Genomic DNA, 18,273 nt, shown 5'->3' with positions numbered 1-18,273 from the left:
AGAGGACATCACTTAATCCATAATTTAATTTTTGCAATTCCAGTGCCTTGCAGATAATAAGAACCAATCAACCATAAATAAATTTCGCTATTTCTTCCCTCAAAATACAACTTGGTATGAGGCAAACTGTAAGTTCATTCTGCAAATAAGTGGAGTTTGATTCAGGAGCCATTAGGCTGTCTAACAGAGTTTAAATATAATAAGGAGCCTTACTCAGCCACTGCTTGAGAATGTTGACCAGCTTTCAAATAGTATAGTCCTCGCCTAAGCCAGGCCCATTTTGCTGTTCCAGCACTTGCCTTTTGAGTGACTGTTGTTAGGATAGCCAGGGCAGTTTCCTAATAATAAGAAAAGACTAATATTAGAGATATTGAATATCCTGAAAATATAAAACAGCCATGTAAACTACACAAATATATTTTCATTTACCACTTCTGACTTTTTAAACTTACACTGGTATATACTGAACTACAGTTTCAACAATAAGTGATGAGTAATTTAATATCAGGCAATGAAAAAAATTTATTCTACTTATAAAGTGGCAAAAATATTTCTACTGCATTGACAAAGAAAAATAAAAAATAATCAACTTTCAAGTATACATATATAAAAATATTTCTATTTCTATACTCAGAAATAAAGAAAAGACAAAGTGTTTAAGTTATTAGACATACCATCTCCTCAAGCTCCACGCTTAGGTCAACTGCTGCAGCTCCAGACTCAGCATCGGTGTCATCTAATTCAAAAGCTTTCCTATAACATCCACGGGCTCTGTTTTTATCTCCTACTACATCTCTGTAATAATGACCTAAATAGCAGAAAACTTTGCCCATGTATGTGTCCAGTCTGGCAGCCTTTGAAATAAAAATGAATAACAGAATATGAGTTTGTTTGGATGGGTCTCTTTAAAAACACGAAAGATAAATACACAGGTTAAAGGAAAAAAGGAAAAATTTTATGAAATATACAAAAATATGCCAAAACACTCTTTAAAGTAAGACTTAAAACAGAAATGAAAGCTGGCCATCACTGCTACAGAAAACAAGTGTAAAAACATTATTTCTTTGTTAAAAGAAATGTGAAATTGTTGTTATTACATTAATTTTTTATGAGTCAAGATAGGAATGTAATACTTCTAGATGTTAAATATCTAAAGTACAAGAAGGTAAACATCTAGAAATACATAAGACTCATGTGCCCATTACACTACAGTGGAAATCACCTAAAAACAACATTGTTTTCCAGAGATAATTATGTTTCATTTTCTATAACATGTTCCTTAAATAACTTTTACATTTTTTATGGTTTAACTTTCTCCTTGAAAATCAATATAACATTCTTACAAACCTTATGTGTGAGAAATGAAACACAAAAAACAGTTCAGTAAAGGATAATTTTAAGTATCTAATTTATATGACTATTATTTGTTTTTATAATGAATCTATTTCAACTAAGTATTGAAAAGTAGTACGTGTTTTACCTTTAGAAAGTGGGTAAGAGCCTTTGTTTTATCTTTTCTCGTTTCTTCACCCATGAACCAATATGTTAATCCAAGTTGGTAGTGATACTCAGCAACTTCAGCCTCTTTCTCAAGAGCTCTCTGAAAACTAAGTCACAAAATGAAGTAAAAAGGAATATACATATATTAAAAAAAATAGGAAACTCCTAGTTGGAACAATCGAAGTTTGGATGATTCAAGGATGCTAAATTAGAAATAAGTCGTTACTTTAGGATTTACATTATAACGAGAAAAAAAAACATTTGAAGAGGAGGAGCTTAAAAAAGCACACTGCCTGTTAGCACTACCAGTGTGTGACGTGCGCAGAGCACACACCAAACGTTACCTACGCTTGCTGAGAATTAGGATCAACTAAGCAGATTTCAAACCCATCAGGAAATTTTTTATAGTTACTGTGCTACAAGCTAAATACACTTCTAAAAAACACTAAGGCTACAAAGATCAAATTTATGCAAAACTGGATCTTTACCTATTCATTTTGAATTTTTGAGAAATATGATAAATTAAGATATGGCTGGATTTATGAGCGAGTTAATATATCCTTACCATTTTTCTGCTTGTAGATAGTCCTTTTTGGTAAAGTGAATCAAAGCCTCCAGGGCATGAGCTTCAGCTAGGTCGGGGTAAGAAGAGAGAAGGTCTTCCATAATCTATAAAGTAGGTATCTGTGAATTCCACATCAAAGAAAAATAACTTTTAACTTAAAAAAAAATTCTCAGTTGAATGAAAACACCAACCTTTGAAGCTTCAGCTAATGAGCCTTTGTTCAGATAGGCCAAGCTTTTGAGAACCAAAATTCCTGGGATATTATTTGCATCAGAAACCTAGAAAATAATTGTAAAAAACGGCTATAAATCTCCTTCAACGCAGTGTGGCAATGTTTGCTTTAATTAAAGAATCGCCATAGAATAAAGACATAGAGGTCTTGATTTCTATCACATTAACCCTTTCATTCTTTGTAACCTTATATTAGAGAAAATTTCAAATACATAAAAAATTAGAGAATAGCATAATAAACTCACATGTACTCACCACCCAGCTTCAAACTTAACTCAGAGCCAATCTTTTCTCATCTATCCCTCCACTTATTTCACCACACTCCTGCTTAGATTATCCTAGACATTATAACCTTTCATCTGATACTTCAGTATCTGTATCTCAAAAGTAAGTTCATTTTTAAAATAACATAATCATACTACCATTATAAATATCTAAACAAAACCAACAATACAACTTACCATCATAAAATAATTAGCCAGTGTTCAAATTTCCCTGTTGTCTCGTAAGCTATTTGAATAATTTGTTTTAATCAAAATTCAAATAAGGTACATATATTTCAAGTGGCTGATATGTCTCAAGTCTCTTTTAATCTATAGGGTCCTCTTCCATCTCTTTTTTCTCATTTACAATTTGACTGGTGAAAAATATGGGCCGTTTGTCACATTTTCTCGTGGTCTGGTTTTTGCTGAACGTATTCTCATGGTATTCACATGTTCCTTGGTCTCCTGTATCTTCTGTAAATTAGTTGTTAAGTTCTAGAAGCTTGATCTAATTGAGGTTTGATATTTGGACAAGAATACCTCACGTGTACTTGCACTTGGTTATGTCTGGTTGTCTTTCTTTTTGTGATGTTAGTAACCATTGATCTCCGATGCCTAGATCTATTAATTCATTATGGATTGCAAAGTGATGATTTTCTAAATCTATCATTCCTTCTTTCCTTATTTGATGAAATACTTCAACAAAGAGGATTTCCCCTCCTCTAGTTATCCATGTGATTATTCTGAGAACAGTTCATAAAGGAACGGCAAGATAAATACTTTGATTCTTTCCAATTGGTTCCACAGTATCTTTCAGAGATTTATTTTATTGAAGATGTGTTGTTGATTTTTGTTTTTGGTATCATCATGAACATATCATTTAAACATATTTGATGTCTTTCAATCCATTGCAGTTACTGGTGCTCAAACCGTCCCCTCTTTAGCCTGTAAGAATCCATTCAAGCTAGTTCCTGAGCCCTTCTGACATAACTCTAATAGCCTTTTATACTTTCCTTGCCTTCTAGCATTCTAAGATGTTCTAGGCTCATCTTCTACATTTTCTATCTCAGATCTCGACTCTACCAGTTCTCCAAGAAAATTTTTGTTTTTTTGTAAAAGATTATTGTAAAGACCTCTATAAAACATTCACGCAAAACATTATTGGTGGAAGAGAAGTAGCAAATAAGAAAATAGGATATTAGTTCTCGAAGGATGCTGAAAACTGTTCTAATTTTAAAGAAATATTATGAAATGCAAAGCCCTTTGAAATATATAAAACAGTGATTTTTTAAAAATAAAACTCAAAACCCTATAATATACTGAGTGATATAATTTTAATTTTAGACACTAAATAGCCTTTATCTGACAAAAAATCTTTAATGGCACCATGTTGCTAAAATTCACAGTTTACTAGTTAGTTTTTGCTAGGGAATTTCAAATTACTTGAACCGAAAACATTAAGAAATCAGTTTTTTTCTTACATATCAATCCTCCTCTGAGTTTTTTATTAAATTGAGTAAAACAACCATTCTCTACCACAATGTTACTAGTGTCCTTAATAATTCTTGTCAATAGTCTATGAAATATTTCCTAGAGTAAAAAATTCAGAATCCCAAATTAATAATAATCAAGTAGTAATAACATAAGAGGGCAAAAAGAGAAAAGGAAAATAAGAGCAAGAACTAAAGAAAGAAACTACATCATATGAAGAATACCGTAAGCACTTAACCAAGAGGCAAACAAGTAACTTTAGGAGTTTCCAAGTGTGTGAATGACTTACAACAGTGCCAGTGTGGTGAAATCACGCCTCTAACACAAATTTTTTTTAAGTAAATATTCATGGTAAGGAGAGAGTGACTGATTGGAAACCAAGTTGAAGGGAAAAATTCGATGATGAGATTACCTGATCAAGAGTACGAATTGCTTCCTCTGAAGATTCACAATCTGAGAGTTTAATCAAAGCCTCTGCTTTCAAACGAAGACAAAGATTCTTCTGATGAAGACTGCCACCAGACACACCCAGATTATCTACGTTCTTCAGAGCTGCCAAAATTAAGGACAGCTGAATGAAGACAACCACATCATTTCACTTTTTTTTCTCTTTAAGGGTGACATATAATAAATTGCAGATACAATAAGAATAAATTATCAAAACAATACACATGAGAAATAATTCAAAGCTAAATATAAATTCTTCCATGAACTCTTTATGGAAACATAAAATTCCACTTCAGCAACCCGGGGTTCATTGGTTTGGATCCCAGGCACAGACCTACACACTGCTCATCAAACCATGCTGTGGCAGCATCCCACATACAAAATAGAGGAAGACTGGCACAGACGTTGGCTCAGGGACAATATTCCTCAAGCAAAAAGAAGATTGGCAACAGATGTTAGCTCAGGGCCAATCTTCCTCAACAAAAAAAAAATAGATACAACTATAAATAAATAAATACACTAGTAGACATGCATACAGATTTGGCATTTTTTTTAACATCCTCAATGAATTTTAAATCAGTTGGCAACTTAAAATACAAAATATAGCATCTGGGTTTTTAAAACCACTTTTTCCTTTAAGATGGCACCCTTAGAGATGTCAAGAATACCTTGATTGCATGAAAGAACAGCGTCCTTAGGTCTATGCATTTTGACTTGGGCTTCTGCCAGATGATACCATCCAGTTGTGCAGAGAGGGCTTTCATTTAATCCTAAAAGGATAAAAGCAATCACAAAATCCGAGGTTTCCATGACTACTGAGATGAATGGTACCACCGTGTACTCCCCAATCAAACTCCTCCCCTCTCCCTCATCTCTCACATCTAATTAGTCAATGTCACATTGATTCCAGACCCCAAGCCATTTCTCTGCCACCATCACTTCAGTTCAGACCTCCATCATCTTTATCCTAGATCACTGCCAAGTGCCTGCCATCCACTCCAATTCATTCTCTACACTGTAGCTAGAATATTTCTAAACAAATGGGATTATGAAATTCCCTTGCTTGAAAGTTTCCACTGGTTCCTCACTGACCTTAGGATAACATGTAAACTCCTTAACAAGGTTTACAAGGCCCCTCTCTAGCCTCAATTCTTGCCCCTTCCTGCTCCCATACTTCATTCTCAAATCTTGCTAAACTATCAGCAACTCCCTGAATACCACCTTTCCTCTCACCTCAGGCTATTTCATCTCTTGGCCTGAAATGTTCCTCCTACCTCCAGGCTTGTGTTTGTCATTCAGATCTCAATTTGAATGAAAGTTTATCCAGAAACATCATATCTCACAAGACTAAGTGAAAGCCTCCTAAGGACGTAGATTTTATCCCTGTTTTACAAATGAAAACACTGAGACTTGGGAGTTTAAATCACTTTCCCAAGGTGTTGAAATTAGTGAGTGGCAGAGTTGGAACTCAAACTTAAGCAGACTCCAGAGTATGCAAGTACATTTTTTTTTGCTTCTATCTGAAATATACATTCCTTAAAGAAAGGCCCAAAGATAAACACTTACTGACTGAATAACAACTATATCTCAAGTTACATGCCATACACTATACACTTACCTTCTGTTAAACTCCTAACAGCATCTTCATACTTTTTGTCTTGTAATGCTTTAATGCCTAAACCAATGAGGGCTGCACCATTTTTTGAATCCATTTCCACTAGTCTACAACAATACTGATATCCCTCATCAGTAAGACTTCCTGAAATCAAAAGAAAAAATTATTAGCATTGATATACCAAATTTCTAAGTGTCAAAATCTATATACTTAAATCTCAAAAGCTGTCTTACACATCCTCCACCATATCCTGATTCCAAGAATTCAAAACTTAAATAGACCAACAAATGTAGAAAATATTAACATTTCATAAAGAAAATTATACTACTTCATCTTCTTAAATACTGGAAGTAGAACCCACTTTACCCACAGCAGCATGGGTAAACTGAACCTGAAGTCATACTCATTGGGTTTCAAACAAAAAACCTACTGCTACTTGCCACTAGGCTAAGGCGCATAGCCTACTGCATGTCAGGTCTCCCTTCCTACTCAGCACTAACAATTTTGGTTGTTAAATGAAGGAATCCCTCCCTGTCAAAAGATAGTATCTTCACCAATCTCTCTCCCTGGGCACCCATGTGATGCTAGAGATGTGGTCGCCAAGATGCCAGATCCAGTGGACTCTCCCAGCATACTAGCATCAAAAGACAGGCCACTCATCATGACACTGTACGAAAACCTAGTTACATTCTCCTTAAGTTGACAAGTTTGGCAGTACATTTCTGCATTCTTTCAAAACTTTCTTTTCCTATATAAGTTAATAGTTAAGCTTATGTAATAATCATCCAATGCCTACATTTATTTCAAACTTACTTTGGTAAAATAATTAGTTTAGAAAACATATGTTCTGTTCTATTTCCATTTTCTCCAACCTCAATCATTCTCAGGATTCCCACTCCCAGTAAAGCATAAAAATCGGTGGAAAATTTTGAGAATAAACTGTGAATAGCATTCAACACTTTATTAAATTGTTTAATCACACAGGAAAATTCTTAAAAATTAATTAAGACTGACTGCAACTTGAAGCAGTAAATAAGGGGAACAAATTAATTTATCTAAAAGAGACCTTATGCTTCAATATCTATACAAAACATATAGCCCCAAACCACATGTGAAACCACCATTTCAGTCACAGCTATCAAAGGTAAATTCTTTGCATGATACCATTTAGCTTATGAATTTGAAGTTTTTCAAAACCAGATACACACCAATGTATAACCCATAAATAATTTTTTTTTTTTTTGCTGGGAAAGATTTGCCCTGAGCCAATATCTGCTACCCTACCAATCTTCCTCTCTTTTTTTTATTTTCTTCCCTCTCCAAAGCCCCAGCACACAGTTGTATATTCTAGTTGCAGGTCCTTCTAGTTCTTCCATGTGAGCCACCACCACAGCATGGCCAATGACAGACGAGTGGTGTGGCTCTGCTCCCAGGAACCAAACTCAGGCCACCGAAACAGAGCGCACAAAACCTCAACCATTAGGCCATCAGGGCTGGCCCTCTAAGTAATATTTTACATATTGATTTAGAGGTCCAAGTTAGTATCAAAAATTGAAAGAATTCATAAAGGCTAAAGAATCAAAACTTCAATACTATTTGGTGAAATATGAAAACAAATTGGAAGAAATACTACTTTGATTAGTAAGCCAGTAAAAAAGACACAAGCTTGCTACCATTATGCTTCTAGACATGAATTTCCTTCTGTCAATATGTTCTCACTATTGCTTCCATAAATATGAACTCCAAGAACAGACATGTTTAGTTCCATACACTCTATTAATCTTCCAAAAGCAAACCAGTGTTTTGGGGTTTTTTTCCCCTTTCTATCCAGTGGTATTGTCTACACTAGACATCAGAATCACCTGAAGGGCTTGATAAAACACAGAATGCTGAGCCCCACCCAAAGCTTTGATTCAGTAGGTCTTGTGTTAGACCTGAGAATTTGCATTTCTAACAAGTTCTCAGGTGATACTGATGCTACTGGTCCAGATATCATACTTTTAAGAACCCCACAGGTCTACAGTATTTACCAATCCCGTATACCACCTGTATTATTAGTCTTATAGCACACATACCCTGCCTTTGTTGTCTCTGTAGCTAAACAGTAATTTCCAAAGGGTAGGCACTAGCATGCTATCTTGTACATGGTAGACATTCATTAAATATTGTAATGATCCCTTAAAAACACCATTATGAATTGATGTTCCAAAAGGCTTAGTCTGCTAATAGGTAATGGCTAAGAATTACTGTGAAAATTTAAAAACCTTCACCATTCTAAAAAAGAAAAGAAAATGGCTATTAAAATTTTACTTTCAATTTCTACCCATCTAAGTCAAAACTCTCTTAACTCCCTAGAAACATAATTCATGACAGACTACCTTGCCTATAAAAACTGCCCCTATTACAGAAAACATACCTGGGATGAAAAGAGGGGAAAAGGCTAATCATGCATCTTTCCAATGATCATCCATATTTAGGGTACCTAAAAACTATACACAAGTAAGCAAAGTGTGGATAGGTACATGAAAATAGTTTCCAAAAGGCTAGGATGAACACAAAAAATGTTTAAAACAAGGTTAACTTTCCTAACATATTCCCCTTTGCTTATCTGGGATCACAATAATAGAAACAAAAAGAGATTTGGGGAGACTATGCTCATGTCTAGCCCTGGGTAGCATATTCTCTACACACGACCAAGTCGCACTTAGAGAAATTCTCTGTGGCGTTCCCAAAAACATCGCCAGTGATAACACTACTAATCCTGTGTAAAGAGACAAGGAATATTACAGCTTCAATCCTCAATTCTCTTCTCCTTACTAATTCTTGTTGAGAATAGTAGCTAAATAAATGTGGAGGCTAAGAACAGAAAGGAAATAGATTTCATTGCTCTTGAACAGAAAATCATTTATTTAACATCTGCTCTTTTTAACACTTAAAAGATTCTAGATTCCAGATTTAATGATTTAAAACAGATGATATTATTTTTATTTGTCAATCAGTTGGGCTGATGAATGCTAAATCTCCAAGGATAAAAGGTGTTCTGTAAAGGTTCAGGGTAGATGCTAAGTAATACCCACGAGAATTCTGTTTCCTCAAGTTTACCATGCAAAAAAGTGAGGGTTTTTTGATAACTAATTCATTTCTGACATCCCAAAGAAAATGAACAATACTTGAGAATTTTTCTTTTAAATAAACCTAGCTTGGGAGGAAAAAAACAGCATGTACTCATTTCTCTATTTTCATCTGGATTTTCTAAGATTTCTAGAGCAAAAAGTCTTAAGCTCTTTTCTGTTTGGATTTGAAGAACCAAGCTTTCTTATTATCCTCCCCCATTTCAGCAATAAGCAAAAGAAAATAAATCAAAAAGGTCATTTAGCATGAAATAACATTTCATCAGATGACTGTGAAAGCTATTCACCACTTGTTATATGAAGCTTTATAAACTGAGTTATTTTGAAAATGAATCAAGTCTCAACATGCAAAGGAGGACAAAGGAGAATGAAATGTGTTTGTCGCCAGTAGAAGAGAACCCAGTGATTAACTGCTGTGAAGCAGCAAATTCTGCAGATACTAAAGTACTCCGGGGGAGGAGAGGTCAGCCTTTAGAGTACCTTACAGATTTTCAGAAGTTCTTAATACACAGAAAGTTTGGTTTAGAGGAGCGATGGAAGGAAAACAAGAAATCATTAAGCGCAGCTTCCTAGTGTCTCGCATTAACTATTAAACTGCCACCCCAGAATAACACTTTACCTTAGAATGTACCTAAGCCTGAACTGCTCTGTTCCACAAATTCTTACAACCAACGATTCAGGAGGGAAAGAGGTCTTCCATAGTGCACCACAGGTGCAAACACCCACCTACCCACTCCCCTTTGCCAGGAAATAGACATCCCTCTCTTTCAGTTCTGCAAAATATCCATCCCCAAACTCCTTAAGAATGATTTTTTTTCACATAAACCAAAACATTCTCTAATCAATCAGCATAATCTTTGCTATATTTTTATTAGAGGACTTTGTCAAGTACTGAATTTACGTGCAAAACTCCACAGACTATTTGTTAATCCTATTTCTTCTATAATTTTATAGTCTTTTGGAATACAAGAGCCATGTTCACTCAACAAATCCACATTATAGGCATACATGTGCCTACCGAGAAAGCATTCAATCAGTCCTTGAAAATAAATTTCAAAGTATCCTCTTGTGCCAATTGGAAAGTGAACAGGTCATGAATAAAGGAATGCTACAAACCATTAACACCGAACAGGAATAGAGAGAAGAGTGAACATCAGCCATTAATTTCTCAACAGCAATCTTAACAGCAGAAAAAGAGGCGGAGAGATGCGTGTTAGAGGCCAGATAAAGAAAATCAGTCCACTTATCTTGGGAACATATTGGGTCTTGTGCTAAAATTTGAAGAAACTGGGTGATTTTGGAAATATGCTTCCTATCAATGGAAAAAAAAACCACACAAAAATTCATAAGCATGTTCCTTGTACTGAAAATCTCTTAGCATGCCTCATCCTCCCTGACCTTAATGCAGCATTCATAATGTTAACTAGCCCTTTCTTCTTGAAACTCTCCAGCCAGGTGACCCTACTGGAATTCTTCTACTCCTCTAAAAGCTTGCCATCCCTTTTGCATGCTTCCTCCACCTCTCTCTTAAATGCAGTCAGTCAAGTCCCTGGATTGCTTCTTTTTATACCTGCACTTCTTCCTACTCATTTCCTATCATTGTAATTTACGTTCCACTTCAATCACTTTGATTAAAAACGAAGGCCCTAATAAAGGTCTCCTAAACATAAAATTCGTTGCTCAATCTGTCAAGACAGATCTCCTTTCTGAAATGCTCTTCCCTTGCCTTCTGTATTGTTTCACATCAGGGTCCCCTACCTTCCTCTCCCACCTCTCTGTCCTCTATTTCTCTCTTCCCCTTCTTCCCCCCTTTCCCTTCAAGCCAGCCAGTGCCACTCAAGGTAGTTTTCACCTTTTTGCCCTTTAGTCATCCTCTGAAGTCATCCACTCCACTTTACTTTCCCCCAAATGCAAATGACTTCCAAACTATGATTCTAACTTTAGTATTGTCCCCTCATCTGCAAACCACTGATGGGCATTTCCCTTTGAAGGCCCATAACATCTCCTTTCAACAACTTACCTTTCATATAAACCATCATTCCATATTAGGCCAACTTTTCAGGAGAGCTTTACCACTAAGAAATGCCTTTGACTTTTTATTCATCTTTTACTTTCTATTGCCACTATCATGTTCCCAGTTCACTCCTTCCTAGTGCCACTTATTCTACCAGATCTAGTCTATCTTCTAGACAATCTATCCTGCACACCATTTTAGTTTAAGACATTATAATTCTTAAATTGACTCACTATGACATTTTTAATGTTTTCTTTTCTCGTGTTAGTGAAAAGTGCTCTTGCAAGTCCGTCTTTGTCTCAGTTAAAGTAAGGAAAAGGGGATCCACTTACTTCTCGCCAAAAAAAAAAATCCCAAACTGAAGGTAACAGTTCTGGATTTTAATTTAGACACCAAGGAGGGGAAAGTACAAGTAGGACTTATAAGGGAAAGTTAAAGTGGGGAGAGCCGAGATAGGTGCAATGATACTATTCTAACCAGAACTATCCCTCAGTCATCTCTAGCAGTAGTTTTCAACAATTTTTCTATTATGAGACACATGATGGTCATTCACATACAAAGCATTTCCATGTGCATACTCATTTAGCAACAAAGGGAAAAAAATTAAATGGATTATTAAAGCTCTACAATAATTTACAATCACTACCACACTGGTGCTAGTACTGTTATTTTGATTTCAGGGACTGACTTCTGTGAACTTTGTTCACATCAGGTGAATAGAGGAATGGACAGGAGTGATATTCAAATTATTTAAAAAACAATCTATTCAGCCTAGACATTGACAAAAAAGGTCAGAGGCTGTTGTGAAAACCAATGTGGTCAACCTCCTGTAAAGTGACTGAATAACAGCCTTGGACATAAGACATCCGCAAGTTTTGGCAACTCCCAGCAAACGAGCTGTCATCACTTCCTCTCTTCCCCTAAAGAAAGTACACAAAGCAGCAAGAGCATGAAGAACACACTGACACACGCTCTCTGACTTGACTCTGCTCTACTGCATTAAAAAAGTAGATCATCCACACATTTCATTACTCTATAATATTAGTATTTGTAACAATGCACTTGTGACACTATGACACAACATCAACACTGAGAATGCTAATCTTCTACAAAATCCTTTGCATGGCATTCATAGCCCTATGCAACATAGTCCAACCTACTTAACCAAAACATACTTTAGTTATTCCTTCCACTATAGCAAATAAAACTATTTTAATATTTCCTAAAACTGCACCTAGCTCCACACCTCCACTCATGCCGTCTGGAGTACCTTTCACCTCCCCCTGTATATTTATTCCTATGGAAAATTCAAGACCTTCAGTTCCCACCTTCAAAAGGACTTCACTGATCAACAAACTTGGTAATTCATAATTCCTCTGTACCACTATACTTTCCTATATTTATTAGCCTTTTCATGTGCACAAAGACTACACAGTGTACTTCCTTTTATGTCCAGAAATACTGAAACAATACCTTACACATGGCAGGCACTAAAGCAATTTTTGATCGACAGCAACATCACTCCCACACACTCATACACCTCTAGGACACACAACATAATAAAGAAGAAATTACCTGATTCAATTAAATGCAAACAAAGCACTTCTAATGGATATTGTACAGTGGGATAGGTGTTTATCATTCCTTCACAGGCCTTCTTCAACCTAGCCATCTCATGAGGAAACTTGAAAATACAAAAATAAAATAAACTAAGTAGTAGTAGAGTATACTTGTGAACACTTTCCTAATTAGAATATAAAAGTCACATTAGAGATTTTAAAAATCAACTTACTTTGGATAAACACTGAATGAAATGTCTATAAAGTACTTGGTGATCTTCACCAGGAATCTTATCTGATAAGCTCAGTGCATTCTCAAAAGCAGTTAAAAGCTGAAACAAACAAAAAAAGCTATCAGCTGTAGCATACTTAAATGACAAACGTAATAAACAACTGAACTTATAAGACTCATTTATACAAACTACACCCTCAACTAACTGCAAATGTATTTTATTGTCTGGCCCTGACATTCTCAATGAGGAAAAGAAAGTATATGTAACTTTTAGAATACATTCCAACTCAACCAACCAGCAGACTGCAATGAACTAATTAAGGAATAACTATAAATTAGCAATATTAATTTAACAAAACATTCTTATAAGTGTTTATTGTTCCCTACAAAGTAGTCAACCATATAAGACCATAGTCTTATATGCCAGCATAGCTGCTAATGCTCAGATCATTTTTAAAACCTCTCTCCTGAAATCACTAGCACTTTCTTTGGAACATCTTCAATGGCAGCAAATCTTAAAAAAAAAATTTTATGAAGTTAAGTTATATTTTTGGTAAAAGAAAACCAGAGATATACTGAACTACAATAAAATTATTTTTCTTATACAGTATTGACTTTGAAGAAAATTCCAAAAGAGGCCTTCTAAATATATTGTGAGCAAGAACAGCAATACCAGAATCCAAGGTAAGCACTTTAAAGGATACCATGCATTTGGTTATATTGGGTACATAAGTTCTACATTTTTTTAATGAATTTCCATGACTTTACAATGAAAACTCATGATATGTTTCACTACTTCAAATTTTCTTTGTAAAATATGTTTTAAGTCTATATAAAAAAGTAAAATTTTACTGCTCTGATAAATTAATGATCTTGTAATAAGAGGAAGCCTAACTTAAACAGTCTAGCACAGGGGTTTAAAAAAACAGTAAGGAGGGGCTAGCCTGGTGGCATAGTGGTTAAGTTCGCACACCCAAATTCAGCAGCCAGGGGTTCATAAGTTCGGATCCTGGGTGTGGACCTACACACCGCTCAACAAGCCAGGCTGTGGAGGTGTCCCACATACAAAATAGAGGAAGACTGGCAAGGATGTTAGCTCAGGGCCAATATTCCTCACCCCTCTGCCAAAAAAAAAAGTAATGAAATTAATCCAAATGGAAAATAGGTGATACACTTCTTTCCGAACACAAATAAAGCAGAGTTTTCATTAGTATTCAACGTGAAAAAAAATAAAGCCCCCAAAAATCCTTTAATCCTATTTTTAACAGTTAGAAATCAATTCTTAAAATGATAAGAATAATTAGTTCTCTTTCATGGAGGAGTATAGTATAGGTAATTCAAAACCACATTTATTTTTGTGTGTGTTTGATATTCTGGCAAGCTCTACTATTTCAAGGAAAACAATGAAGTCATAAAATGAAGACACGATGAAGTTGGTAAATCACCTAATTTTGTCACTGCTCAATTTTTTCCACAAGTGAATCTATACCCAGATAAACCAATATACAAACAAATGCAAGTCTTATTCTCACATTTTTATCCCCAGTACTTAGGACACTGCCTGACATACAGTAGGTTCTCAATAATTACTTCTGAATAAACGAACAAATTAATGAGCGAAGAAATGAACAAACATGCAAAGAAATGAGCCTCCCATCCTATATAGGGACTATAATTGCTTACATTTAAAAATTCCATTCAATTTGACAAGTGTACACTGAGTGGCTATTTACTATAATAAGAAATTAAGTTTACTTTTAAACTTATAAATATTAAAAAATAGAATGATGGAGATATTTTCCAATTATGGCTCACAACCAATGGTTTTTTTTTAGTATTTTAAAAATTCTTTTCAATTACCTCAAAATCTGCATATTAAAAAGAAATATTTCTAGGTATAAGTACTCCAAATACTAAATATAAATACTCTAAATAAAATACTCTAGTTGACCTGTTAAACCTCAAAGTAATTTACTACTGTTAGTTCATAAATACAACAAAACATAACTTTAAGGTACAACTTTTTAGAAATCATAACAGTTTTGTGAAAGCCAATTTCATAGTTTCTTTTCTACAATGATCAAGTAACTGATTTATTGTGGATTCTTATGAATACAAGGGATTAAAATTCTGATACCAATTCCACTCTTTTCAGACTTAGTATGAGACTGCAGACCAATCATTCTGACTTGATCAGGCAGAGCCTCTATGAATTTAAAATTGAACATTTATAACATATCTAGTCTGACATACAGTACTTTTCTGTATTATATCATGTTTCCATTTTCTAAATTCAATTAAATGATCAATTTTCACAACATAAACTGTAGGGAATAAATGAGTCAGTACCAATTGCTGGGTCTCATTATTCTGATCCTCAGTACTCTCAGCCAGCAACTGAGTCAATTTCTTCCATAGCTGATGAAGCTCTTTGTTGTCTGCACCTTCTTCCTGCCGTGTCTTTATCAATTTGTGCCATGTTCGGGCCACCTATCAAGGAGGAGACTTAAAATGGTTATTTTATCTTAAATACTAAAAATGCCAATAAAAATTAAAAATCTGCAAACAAAAATATTTTTTATCTGCTAATACACAAAAATAGCAAAAGCAGAGAACTCTGTTTATTATGAATTCAATAAAAAATAAGTTGATTGGGCAAATACACAAGGCCTTTACATTAGTATGACTGAGACACCAGAGCATATTCAGGAATAATGACTACATGCCCCAAACCTCATAGCTTATAGCATCAGCTATGGAGACACCACAAGGGGGTCAGTAAATTCTACAGATGATAGTTTTACTTATTTATCCCTGCCCAGTTTCAAAAAGGTTTGGAAGTTATGATACCTGAAATGTGAATTCTAATTTACAGTTTTCAAGGCACTGCAATTCGTATTATCTCTCTAAATTCTTTTAATGTCATAATACATATTAATTTTTAAAATTTTCTCTTAAGGTAAATGAAAGCTTTCATCCAATAACGGTTTTATTAAAATAAGTCTACTATCCCAGCAAATCATTAACCAACCTCTACGTGTTTCTTTTCTTGGTAATACAGATCCACAAGTTTCTTACAGACATCACACCACTTCTGCTTGTCGACACTTAGAACGAAAAAAAAAAAAAGGATTTTGAATCTGATTAATGAAAACAACCGAGGACTTAAGAAACTAAAATTAAAATATCCCAATAACTCTGTCAGGCACTAGTTTAAACTAGAACAAATCCTCTTTCATACTATAATAAAATTTTATAAAATGAGCCTCTTACAAAAAAAAAAGGTTTAAGAAATATTATCTTTCATTATATTGACTGAAAATGATATCAAACTTCCCAAATTAGTCAATCCTTTCACTGTTAGTGTTTTGATTCTGTTTCAGTCATAATCAAGAGATTCTATAACATCAGTTTGAGAGAAAAATGATTCGCAATTCCCAGTAAATGTCTGGAGTACTTCTATGTAATTTTTCACCAGTTTATTCTAATTCAAGCTTTTAAAGAAACTGGCCTTTCCCCACACAGTGGTTACCTTTCATAAAGATCCAGGAGCTTCTGGTAAACCCCAGGTAAGTCATCCTTAGCATTTATGTGACTACTTTTCTCATACAAGCTTGCTAACCCCTAAAAGAGGAAGTAGTAGAGATTATTATTCCAAAAACGTCTAACGTTTTCACATTTATTTTGCTAAATAGTGACAATCTATAAAGATTATTTATGACAAAGATTATTATTATTTACAAATGAAATAATATGTCTGGGATTTGCCTTCAAATAACTGAGGATGAAAGGGAGTGGTGAAAGTATAGATGAAAAAATATTGACTGTGCATGGATTTTTATTGAAGCTGAGTGATGGGCATAGAGGGGTTCAATATACCTTCTCTTTACTTTTGAAAATATATTTGAAGTGTTTCACAACAAAAAATATTTTAATGATTATTATACAATCTTAACCCCTAAGACACTACCATATGACACTACTTTTATATGGTCAAACCAAAAAAATCCAAGTAGTCTCTGGGAATTGTCGTTTCTGCTTCAAATAAAGATCAGATACCCTAAACCAATCAGTACATAATAAAAGCAGGCATCTCTCTAAGTGTGTTACCAGATACTCCTACTCACGTTCTTGTTCATGTGAACCTGAGACAAACAGGTTCATGTTCTCCGGGGCCTACTACCTCCTATTAATCAGAGTTTCTAAGACGTGACTGAGATCTTAAACAAAGTCATCAGATATGAAAAAGTTGGAGAAGCCAACTAAAAACATGAAGACCATCAAACAAGAAAAAAGAATTTAACTTATACTCAAAGAATTGCAAATTTTTTATATTATTTTAGAAAACATATTAATATACATTCTTTTCCCTCAGGTAAGCATAAAGAATATGCTTGATAAGTCTTTCATATGTACATATAACTAAGTTGGAGATTTATACAATCATGTTTCAATTTCTTTCCTCACATCTGGAAATAATTCATTGGACTGGACAGTGATAAACAGCACCTTTGGCAACACTTTTTTTTTTTTTTAACAGGTTTAGAAGACCAAGAAATTAATTTTTTTCTTCTGTGGAGTAAATGCAAGTTTAAATGCTTATTTTAAAGATGTTACCTGTATTCTGAAAAATGGAAAAAAATCCTTTCCTGTAATAGAGGGAAAAAAATGTCTACATACCTGCCAAGCTAGTAATTGGTCTGGCTCTAGTTCAGCAGCTTTCTTATAGGCTCCCTGGGCCTGATCAGGCTGCTCTAGCTCGGCTGCAGCAACACCAATGAAAACCCAGGCATTGTAGTTATTTTTCTCTTGTTTTAACACTGTCTGATTAAAAAAATTAAAAGAGCAGATCATTACATTTTGGAAGCTAATGAACAAACAACAACGAAAAGAGCGTCTACTTGAGAGTCAGGAAATCTGTATCTACCACTGACTAGGCAATCTTAAGGATGCCACTTAACCTCTCTGGTCTTCAGTTTCCTCAGGTAGAGAGGGCATTGGACTGGATCAGTGATTGTAAGGGGTCTGAAATATGAGGTATATTTTTTGAAAGCTGCCCAAGTATTCCTAATGCCTCTGCCAAACACCTCCCCCTGCCCCTTGAGAATACAGGATATAAAAAGAACAGTAAGACTGGTCTTACCAATCAGCCAACATCCATGCCACGCTGCCACGAGTCGACTCACAAAATTGTGCTCCATATCACTTCATCTAATCCAAGTCCC

At 34.7% G+C, this 18,273-nt stretch overlaps 1 protein-coding gene across 5 annotated transcripts in view; it reads right to left on the bottom strand.

Annotated features, from left to right (window-relative positions):
- The window catches only part of SKIC3 (SKI3 subunit of superkiller complex), a 90,868-nt gene that overhangs the window by 60,875 nt on the left and 11,720 nt on the right, over positions 1-18,273 (bottom strand). For all 5 annotated transcript variants that reach the window (XM_070517752.1, XM_070517751.1, XM_014867643.3 and 2 more), the window contains exons 5-18: positions 17,729-17,872; positions 16,581-16,672; positions 16,080-16,155; positions 15,398-15,538; positions 13,050-13,148; positions 12,833-12,941; positions 6,116-6,256; positions 5,166-5,267; positions 4,463-4,602; positions 2,257-2,343; positions 2,066-2,169; positions 1,481-1,607; positions 675-854; positions 214-338 (exon numbers count right to left, since the gene is read on the bottom strand). In XM_070517752.1, coding sequence (XP_070373853.1) covers positions 214-338; positions 675-854; positions 1,481-1,607; positions 2,066-2,169; positions 2,257-2,343; positions 4,463-4,602; positions 5,166-5,267; positions 6,116-6,256; positions 12,833-12,941; positions 13,050-13,148; positions 15,398-15,538; positions 16,080-16,155; positions 16,581-16,672; positions 17,729-17,872 — 1,667 coding nt within the window. The remainder of the gene's footprint in view (positions 1-213; positions 339-674; positions 855-1,480; positions 1,608-2,065; positions 2,170-2,256; positions 2,344-4,462; positions 4,603-5,165; positions 5,268-6,115; positions 6,257-12,832; positions 12,942-13,049; positions 13,149-15,397; positions 15,539-16,079; positions 16,156-16,580; positions 16,673-17,728; positions 17,873-18,273) is intronic.

This window comes from Equus asinus, chromosome 9 (assembly GCF_041296235.1).
Source record: "Equus asinus isolate D_3611 breed Donkey chromosome 9, EquAss-T2T_v2, whole genome shotgun sequence".
NCBI lineage: Eukaryota > Metazoa > Chordata > Mammalia > Perissodactyla > Equidae > Equus > Equus asinus.
The sequence above is the reverse complement of the archived record's forward strand: the minus strand, read 5'-3'. Positions and strand labels throughout refer to the sequence as shown.